Source organism: Mirounga leonina, unplaced genomic scaffold (assembly GCF_011800145.1).
Source record: "Mirounga leonina isolate KUSES-001 unplaced genomic scaffold, KU_Mleo_1.0 Mir_100632, whole genome shotgun sequence".
Classification (NCBI taxonomy): Eukaryota; Metazoa; Chordata; class Mammalia; order Carnivora; family Phocidae; genus Mirounga; species Mirounga leonina.
Window position 1 is genome coordinate 1 of NW_023269977.1, and position 10,799 is coordinate 10,799.

General features: G+C 42.9%; 1 protein-coding gene across 1 annotated transcript; it reads left to right on the plus strand.

The window, feature by feature from the left end:
* Positions 1 to 502: 502 nt before the first annotated feature.
* Positions 503 to 2,876, plus strand: LOC118019329 (olfactory receptor 1G1-like). The gene is made up of 2 exons (XM_035018797.1): positions 503 to 562; positions 1,563 to 2,876. The coding sequence occupies exons 1-2, from the start codon at positions 503 to 505 to the stop codon at positions 2,499 to 2,501; spliced, it is 999 nt and encodes a 332-aa protein (XP_034874688.1). The 3' UTR covers positions 2,502 to 2,876.
* The last annotated feature ends 7,923 nt before the right edge of the window (positions 2,877 to 10,799 follow it).

Below are 10,799 nucleotides of genomic sequence, written 5' to 3' on the forward strand. Positions count from 1 at the left end.
TTTTTTTTTACTATAACCTTTTTTTTATTCTTATGTTAATCCCCATACATTACATCATTAGTTTTAGATGAAGTGTTCCATGATTCATTGTTTGTGCATAACACCCAGTGCTCCATGCAGAATGTGCCCTCCTCAATACCCACCACCAGGCTAACCCATCCTCCCACCCCCTCCCCTCTAGAACCCTGTTTGTTTTTCAGAGTCCATCGTCTCTCATGGTTCGTCTACCCCTCCGATTTCCCCCGCTTCATTCTTCCCCTCCCGCTACCTTCTTCTTCTTTTTTTTTCTTAACATATATTGCATTTAAAATAAATAAATCTTAAAAAAAAAAAAAACAAGTAAAGAGTGGGGAGATTCTGTCTGACTCCCAAAGCTATATTATGTTTTTATGACAACCCTAAACAAACATGACATGAAGCCACTGACCATTCATCATCACCACCTTTGCTTCTCCACACCATCAAACAGGATCATGGGAATTTCTCATCTTGATTGCACATCATGGTTGATAAAGAAACTTCAAGAGTTTCCAGCCTTTGGTCCCTTCAATACACCTATCAGGTAAGGCTAGTATCTGTATCTTACAGAGAAGAAAAAATACAGGGAGAAAGGGAGAAAACCTGTCCCTGAGTTTAAAAGGCATGTGAGGAATAGAGCTGTAAAGCAGGGCATCTGATGTTTTTCCACTGTATCGTGTGTCCCTGCTTCACATTTCAGCAACTGTAACCAACAATGACAGGAGCGTCATCACCCTTGAGAGTAGCCGGCCCTCCATCCGTGTTGTATCAGTCATAACGCCCATGACTCCATGAAGGTGCTGCTCATGGTCCAAATGAGGAAACACACATTCAGAGTTAAGTAGCTGACCAAGGTCAGACCGAGAAAAGAAGCAGAGAGAAGCTTCCCATCATGTCTCCAGGACGCCAAAGCCCAGAAAATAAAAAGATGTTGGTGGTGAGTTTGATGATGACAACGAAAATGATGTGCCCTTAATGATAGAACACATCTCAGTTTCCAACATTCTCATGTCCACACTGACTCAGTGGAGTGGTCCTCTAAGGCAAAGAGCACCAGAAACCCCACTACACCTAGAGACCCCTGGTCTGCACTGGCTCCTCTCTGGAAAAACTTCTCCTCCTCCATCTCCCTCAGGATGCACTCACACACTCACACGCATACACACAGGCACCCTGCGGTGCCCATGAAATCCTAGTAGATGTATGAGCTCCAAAAGAGAGGAGACTAAACCTGCTGTTCTAAGTCTTTTAGAAAGGGAACTAAATTTGAAGAAGTCCTTTCAGGTGAATCCCAGGTCAGTGTCACTCAGACAATCCATGCCAAAACCTTGCTACATGACAGGAATCTAGAACCCAAACTACAGCTCACCCTGATGCCTCATTATCACAGTCCACATGTTTACAAACCCACAGTTTCAATTGCTAGTCAATCTCAGTGACTTTTCCAAGGAATAGAGAAAAACAGACCAAAGCCCTTGCAGTCTCTACTATTCAGAGACTACCTTTACTTAAGCAAAATTCTCCTCCAATTTCTCTACTTTAAGGCAATCAGAAACCACACCAGCATCGCTGACTTCCTGCTCCTGGGCTTTTCTGAACACCCAGAGCAGCTGCCTCTCCTGTTTGGCCTCTTCCTGGTCATGTACCTGGTGACCGTGTTGGGGAACCTGCTCGTCATCCTGGCCATAGTTGCTGACCAGCACCTCCACACCCCCATGTACTTCTTCCTGGCCAACCTGTCCCTCATCGATACCTGCTTCTCCTGCACCATTGTCCCCAAGGTGCTGGTGAACATCCTCACACAACACCACACCATCTCCCACACTGGGTGCCTCGTGCAGATGTACTTCTTCATAGCACTGGCCCTGCTGGACGACTTCCTGCTGGCCGTGATGGCATATGACCGCTACGTGGCCATCTGTCTTCCTCTCCACTACACCACGATCATGTGTCCCCAACGCTGCCTGCTGCTGGTCGCCGCATCCTGGCTCTGCGCCCACCCCCTGGCCTTCTCCCTCACCCTCCTCATGTCTCAGTTCTCCTTCTGTGCCTCCCATTCCATCCCACACTTTTTCTGTGACCTTCTCCCTCTCCTCAAACTTGCCTGCTCAGACACCCAGCTCTTGCAGGTCATGATGTTTGCTGACGCAGCCCTCTCGGGCGTGGTCCCTCTCACCTGTGTCCTGGTCTCTTACACCCACATCATGCACACCATCCTCAGGGTCCCCTCGGCTGAGGGGAAGCACAAAGTCTTCTCGACCTGTGGCTCTCACCTGACAGCGGTCACTCTCTTCTATGGGACGCTTTTTCTGGTGTATTTCCAGCCCTCATCCTCCTACTCAGCAGACACTGGAATGGCGGCATCTGTGGTATATACGATGGTCACCCCTATGCTGAACCCCTTTATCTATAGCCTGAGAAACAGGGACATAAAGGGGGCTCTGTGGAGGCTCTCAGGCTGGAGAAGATGCTCTATTCTGTAAAGGGTCCTACCCCAGACTGGAAGCTCAGGCTCTCTGAAATGCCTTCTCCCTGCACTTCTCCACTGCAATTTTGAAAACTCAAGCTCAAGGTAGGATGGATGCTCGGCATCACGAGCAGGTTCAATAAATAGAGAATGCCTGACTGCACAGAAGTAGAATAAGATCAACTGGCCAAGGATACAGCTCAACATGGAAGAAGGAATGGCCAGCAATGGCCAGCAATCCCTACAGGGTGACTTGATTAGTAGGTATAAGTGTCCCAGCAGATTCAAACCACAAAGTGGGAATCTCCAAAAGAACATCAGACAGAACTCGGGTTCTGGGATGAAGCCAGGTATCAGCTCGGTCTATGACTAACGGGTCCCCCTCACCTATAAGCAATGCTCACAAGAGGTGGAAGGGTCAAGTGCTCCGAGTTTCAGGGACCATTTCCAAGCCCAGCTTTGGAAGCAACTCACTGAGAGGGGCTAACCTACACACAGAGAAGGCTGAACCAAGAAGACACAGTCTTTGCTGGGACTGAGAGAACAAGAAGAATTCTAGGGGAAAAACTAGGCACAGAGAGTTCAGAAGACCAGCCCTAAAACACACTACAGGGATCAGATCTTAGATTGTGACAAAGAGGGATTATTAGTTATGGACAAGTCCTTGATTCTTTGGTTTTTAAACTCTGGGTTATTTCATTTGTCTCAACTGCAGAATAATACATGCTCATTATAGTAAATTTGTAAAACATAGACAAATAGGAAAAAAGAAAACATGCACTATCCCTCCTTATAAAGAAAATTATTGATAATACTTTACAGTATTTCCCACTTATCTTTTTCTAATGACTTTTTGTCTTACTATGTCGAGAAAACACTGCTGGTACAATTATATATACTTTTTTTGCTTAATCTTATAACATGAGTTGTCTCCATATTATTATCTCTTCCTGAACATTTGGCTGTCTGAGATTACATCACAAAAAATGTCCATGATGTATATGGCGTTTCACCATGGTTGGATGATTAGGGGGTTCCGAAGCTTTCACTATTACAAATAATGATGCAGTCAGAAAGGATGAATACCCAACTTTTAGGGTGCCTGGGTGGCTCAGTTGGTTAAGCGACTGCCTTCAGCTCAGGTCATGATCCTGGAGTCCCGGGATCGAGTCCTGCATCGGGCTCCCCGCTCGGCAGGGAGTCTGCTTCTCCCTCTGACCTTCCTCCTTCTCATGCTCTCTGTCTCTCATTCTCTCTCTCTCAAATGAATAAATAAAATCTTAAAAAAAAAATACCCACCTTTTACATCAACATGGATGGGACTGGAGGAGATTATGCTAAGTAAAATAAGTCAAGCAGAGAAAGTCAATTACCATATGGTTTCACTTATTTGTGGAACATAAGGAATAGCATGGAGGACATTAGGAGAAGGAAGGGAAAAATGAAGGGGGGGGAATTGGAAGGAGAGATGAACCATGAGAGACTATGGACTCTGAGAAACAAACTGAGGGTTTTAGAGGGGAGGGGGGTGGGGAGATGGGTTAGCCTGGTGATGGGTAATAAGGAGGGCACGTACTGCATGGCGCACTGGGTGTTATACGAAAACAATGAATCGTGGATCACTACATCAAAAACCAATGATGTATTGTATGGTGACTAACATAATAAAGTAAAATTAAAAAAAACAAATAATGATGCAAATAAATTTGCAAATGCAAAAAAAAGAGATGATTTTCATATATTCATAGTCTCTTACATTTAATATTTTCAAAAGTAGAATATTGAAGTAGTACCTTTTTAGGGCCCTTTATCCATTCTGCCAAGATGCTCAAATGAGAGTGCCCATTAGACTACATCCTCTCCATATTTTTTTTTAAAGATTTTATTTATTTATTTGACAGAGAGAGACACAGCGAGAGAGGGAACACAAGCAGGGGGAGTGGGAGAGGGAGAAGCAGGCTCCCCGCAGAGCAGGGAGCCCGATGCGGGACTCGATCCCAGGACCCCGGGACCATGACCTGAGCTGAAGGCAGTCGCTTAACCAACTGAGCCACCCAGGCACCCCATCCTCTCCATATTTTGATGTTCACATTTTCCCCTTAATTATAACTGATATGATAGCCAAAATAGTATCTCTTTGACTTAGTTTTAATTTCTTTGATTCTTGGTGAAGGAACTGTTTTCCTGAGTCTGTTAACTATTTTTTTTTCATTTCATTCTTTTTTCAGTTTTTTCTGTTTTTGTTATTATAATTCCAGTGTAATTAACATACAGTGCTATATCATTTTTAAATTGAAGTGTGGTTGACAAATAGTATGTAGTATAATAATATTAGTTTCAGATGTATGGCATAGTAATTGGACAACCATATACACCACAAAATGCTCCCCACAATAAATTTATATTTGGGAGTTGGGAAACAGCTAGAAATAATCTTAGGAGGAAAAGAAATCATAATGGCTATTAGAAAATATTGTTATCTGAATGAAAACCAATTATGAAATATTATTTACAAGAAATTCTTCACAGGAAAATTAGTCATATGCAAATGTTAGAAAAGCAAAGAAAAGACTATAAAATACTAAGCCTAGAATCCATCTGAAAAAGAATATCAAGCCAAGCAAGAAAACAGATGAGAACAAAATATGATAAAATAGAATAAAACATACAATAGAGAAGACCTACAAAGCTAAAAGATATTTTGAAAAGATAACTTATATTCCTCTGATGAAAATGGTTATATGGGGAAAATACCAACCATCAATAAGAAGAAAGAAAAGAGTGACATTACCTCTGATATTAAAATAAAGGGGATATTATGAACAATGTTATATACATTTTAAAATTTAGATTAAATAGACAAACTTCGAGGAAAACATAATTCATCAAAACTAATATAGTAAGAAAAAGAAAACCTAAATAAATCTATAACCATTGGGAAAGCTTCATTAGCAGCCCTTCCTTAAAGAAATATTCAGGCCCAAATGGCTGCAAGAGTGCGTTTCTATACACAATTCAAGAAAGAAAACTTTTCAGGCTTGCAAACCCTTTCAAAAAAATAGAGAATGAAGGAACACTCACCCAATTCCCTTTATGAGATTAACACAAACTTCATACCAAAAGCTGACAAGAACATTGCAAACAATTACAGTAAGAAGTTGATCTTCCTGAAGATTAATGCATCAAAGAAATTTATAAAATACATGCACCAATTCAAAGTAAAATATTAGCAATACAATCACACCAATGCAGAAGAAAATAAGATGCATCATTACCAAGTTGAGTTTTCCCAGGAAAGAAAGGTGGATTTCAAATTCAAAACTCAACCAAAGTAAGTCACCATATTTATACAGCAAAGGACAAAAATCATCTGATGCAAGAAAAACATCTCAACAGATGGGAGAAAAAACATGTCATAAACTTCAACATCCACTCACTGAAAAGTCCTCTTGGCAAAATGGGGATGGAAGAAAACTTTCTTAATCTGAAAAAGTTGCCTTTTTTTTAAACATACGGCATATATAATACATAGGGTTATACATTTAAATCTCTGCTATCTAAACAGGGAACAAGACAGAATACCAGCTCTCACCACAGCTCTCCCACACTCTCCCTGAGGTCTCTTCAGGGCAGTCAGAGGAGAGAAAAGAAAGGAAAGATGTAAATTCTCTACAGGAAGAAACAAGGCTGCATTTTGTTTATAGATAACATTTCCATACAACTGCAATTCAAAAGAGTCTATGTAGGAACCACTGGAATAATTAGTTATCATCCTGCAAAAACAAATACAACATAGACACACACACACCCCCACTTCCCTACATAAAAGAAAAATAATTCCAGGTGCACTAAAGAACTGACTGGGAAAAGCAAAATTATAAAGTTTTTAAAGGTGAATGTTGGAAAATATCTTCCTGAACTCACGAAAGAAAGGACCTCTTCAACCAGACACAAATAAAGCACTCGGGGGAAAAAAAATTGATGTATTCAATCAGTTAAAATAAAAATACTGATGTCACAAACAGCTCTATAAACAGTGAAATGACAAACCGGAGATAGAGGAAATGTTTATCGTGTATATAAATCAACAAAGGACTAGGATCTAGAATAAATAGTTCTACAGAGTTCTATAAATAAATCAGAATATTTAACTGATACAGATAACTAAATGGAAAAATGAAAAAAAACCGAAACAAGCAGTTTCAAAATAAGGAAATAAAAATACTAATGAGTGGCACCTGGGTGGCTCACTCCAGCCTCCCACTCTTGATTTCCCCTCAAGTCAGGATCTCTGGCTGGTGAGAGCAAGCCCTGTGTCAGGGTCCATCCACAACCCCGAGTCAGCTTCTCTCCTCCCTCTCCCTCTAGTCCTCCCTCTGCTCCCTTCTCTCTTGCTCTTTCGCTCTCTCTCTCTTTCTCTCTCTAAGATAAATAAATAAATCTTTTTTTTTAATGCTAAGGAGTATAAGGAACTCAATCTCATAATTAATCACTGAAATATAAAAATCAAACCATCAGGAGATGAGCCCCAAACCACACACAAAGCAACATGACCACAGTAGAAAAGGCTGAAACCACCAAGAGTCATCCAGGATGTGGTCCAATGAGCACTCTCACACATTGCGGGTACAAGTGCAATTTTGGGACAATCTCCTTGGAGGTCAGTTTCACAATGTGTACTAAACTGAAGGACATGGACATCTTGGAACCCAGTGTATGGGTATGTGCACAACAGAAAGGAATGCATGTGGGGGCACCTGGGTGGCTCAGTTGGTTAAGCAACAGCCTTCGGCTCAGGTCATGATCCTGGAGTCCCAGGATCGAGTCCCGCATCAGGCTCCCCGCTCAGAGGGGAGTCTGCTTCTGCCTCTGAACCTCTCTCCTCTCGTGTTCTCTCATTCTCTCTCTCTCAGATAAATAAATAAAATCTTTAAAAAAAAAAAAAAAAGAAAGGAATGCATGTGCGCACCAAGACTCAGGTGCCAGAATGATCACCCCAGTATTATTCCTAATAGCCAAAGAGCCAGCTATGCCTTCCACAGTAGACTGCACGAGTAATCTGTGGTGTTGTCCTACAATGAAGCAACTCACAGCAATGGTAATGGACACACTGCCACTATGCACACCTATCTAGATTAATCTCACGTAAGTAAAAATAGCAAACAAAAGGAGCCAGAGAAAAGAATACACAGTGAATGAGTGCATTTACTTAAGTTCAGAAACAGGCAAAGCTAAAAGAAACTGTTAAAAGAAGATAGGGATTATTGCACTTCCAGAAGGAGAGAAAAGTCATGATTAGCAGGACACACAAAACGAGCCTCAGACGTGCTGGCCATGTTTGACTTCTAAATCTGGGAAGTCATACAGAGGTGATGGTTTCTAATATTTCCTTGAGGGGTAGTATTGTGTTTTGCACAGTTTTCTGTATGTCTTACCCTGTAAGGATTAATTTTTTAAAATACACACCTTGATTACTACTACATAGGCACCAGGATATCTATCTACATTTCTATCATACAAAAATCTCTCGTGAGAGAAGGATTTTCTGTATGTTATCAGTGAACTCATTGAACAGAAAACCATGATCTGAATTTACACAAGGGTATTGAGCAATGTGCCTTTGTATGTACTCAGTGTGAATACACATTCCTTCTGTTGTGGAAATAGTATGTGTTTGTGTCCCCAGGACCCTCCGAGAGAATCACAGACAACATACATACACAGTAATACCAAACCCACAATGTCTGAAATCAGAACTTGGGGAGGCTATAGGGTTACATAAGGAGGGGTTGTGACCTGTATGAGACAATACTAAACATGAACACCCTTCGGTTACATGCATCCACCCACATGACTAAGTGTGAAAGAAAAATGCTGAACAATACAAGCAATTCACAGAAGAACATAAAAAGCATAATTCCGTTCACATAAAGAAGAAAAACAGGCACATTTAGAGTAAACTATACAGTGTATCATCTATGCATGGGGGTTATCAAACTGAACACTGATACAGAGGGTAGGGAGCCAGCAAGGAAAGAGACAGGCCACTCCCATTGGTAGGCAGCAGTGTTAATAAGCAAGGAAACTCACCCACAGGGCATGTCTTGTCTTGGGCACCCCAGGACAAGAAGATAGGCACACCTGCCCATCAGAATCACAGAAGTTTAGATACAGAGAGGCCTCATAGGGGTTCAGTCACTCTGTCTTCCAGAGGGTCTCGAAGGCACCTTGCTCAATCAGGGCTGCGTGCTTGAAAATGGCGCCCACTGTGGGAACAGTGGGCAGAGCTACATTCTGAAGACAGGGGAGGGGGTGGGGAGTCTCCCATTGCCTGGGGCCAATTCATGGATCAACTGGTGGTCACATCTTCTCCAGGACCTCCCCCACCGTGCATATGTGGCAAAACTACAAAGAACAGCAAGAAATGATATACAATGTTCACAACGGTGATTTCCTCAAAAAGGGGGAGGAAAGGATATGATTGAAAATAGGTCCACACAGGGCTTCTACAGGATTCAACTATTTAAGCTGAGTGCTAGGAGAATGGGCATTCATTATATTATCATTCCTTCAATAGCAAATGTATGTTTTATAAACTTTTTTGTATGTAAGACACAATTACAACAAAAAATAAATTCAGAGATTGGGGCACCTGGGTGGCACCTGCGTGGCACCTGCAGTTGGGGGTCCAACTGTTGGATTTGGTTCTGGTCCTAATCTCAGGGTTATGAGATCCAGCCCAGCATGGGACTCAGTGCGTAGCATAGAGTCAGCTTGGGATTCTTTCTCCCTCTCCCTCTGTTCCTCCCACCCATGCTCTCTCCCACTAAAAATGAATAAATAAATCTTTAAAAAGAAATTCAGAGATTGCACCCCGAGCGTTATACAGAGTCTACGTTGGTTCGTATCTCTGGTCACTGGGGTCATAGAAAATAGGAATATTCCCTCTATTACATGACATTTGAACTGTTGGTCATATTCTTGATCTATAATTTTTTGAAGATTTTATTTATTTATTTGAGAGAGACCACAAGTGGGTGGATGAGCAGAGGAAGAGGGTCAAGCAAACTCTGTGCCAAGCTCAGACCCCAATAATGGGCCGATACCAGGACCCCAAGGTCATGACCTGGGCCAAAATCAAGAGTCAGACACTCAACCACCTGAGCCACCCAGGCACCCCTGCTCCTGATCTGTTTTATCTTCAATTTTTTTCCTTTATTCTAGGATTGACTGTATTTCATCCATGGGGATTGGGCTCTAATTAGAAAGGGTAACTCTATGATAGAGACAGGCCCTGTTCAGGATCAGGCCAGGAAAGATGCATCCAAGCAGCACCTCACCCAGGGGAAAACCAGGAGTCCCCGCATGGATCCCAGCCGTGGTCATCTGAATGGTATTATCACTGACACTTCTGGGACTCAGGGGGGCCCTGATGCAGAGGGGCGAGCTGGGAGGTTGGACAATTGCCCCATCTGGGCTCTAACTAGGAGAGGTGGGAATGGGTCCCAGGAGACACTGCCTGTGAAAAGTCAGCAGCGCCTGTGCCTGAGATATCACCAAAGACCCGAGTCTTTAGTCTGTGCTGCTCCTACAGACAGGGAAGGGCTCTGTGACTCTAGCCATGTCTTCTCGAGCAAACCCGATCTCCTTCCTGGAAGTGTCAGAGACTGAGGCTGGCCAACTTGTCCAGGTAAGAACTGAGGCATATGGAGGGGGAGAGAGCAGTCTACCTTAACCCCCTATAAGAATGCTTGCGCGCATGCGCACGCGCACACACACGCACACGCACACGCACACACACACACACACAGCAACTGACCTTCTCCTTTTGCTTTTTCCCTTTCTATCCTACATCCCCATCTGCCAATCAATTTCTGGCTCTTCAGATCACTAGGAGGGCCACCTACCTCTGGGGTTCTTCATGTGCCTGACAGTCTAGGCTGAAGGCATTGAAGAGAATGGGCTTCAGACTACCCTTCCCCCAGCCCCATCTGTGTCCTGGACTAAGTACACCTCCCTCTCAGTTCACTTGGGCAGGTGTGGTTCCAGAATCTCTCTCAGCCACCACACCAAGTCAGTACCAGTAACTGAGTCCTCTACATCCAGTTAGAGTTTACCTAACTTGTCCATACCCTCTCTTCTTCTAAAAACTTGAGCCAGCAAATAACTATTCCAGATAGACTCACGGATTCCCATTCTTCCATTAATAACCGGGGGCTGGGGGGACCCTGATGATTCTGTGATTTGACCAAGTTTATGCCAAAACACCAAAGGCTCTGCCATTGACAGTTCTGAGTAGAGACAGAACCCTGCA

Excerpts from the sequence above, each read along its gene's own strand:
- LOC118019329 (XM_035018797.1), top strand. The coding sequence starts at position 503 with ATGGTTGATAAAGAAACTTCAAGAGTTTCCAGCCTTTGGTCCCTTCAA. Across the intron at positions 563-1,562 it reads CCCTTCAATACACCTATCAG|GCAATCAGAAACCACACCAG; the intron begins GTAAGGCTAGTA and ends CTCTACTTTAAG.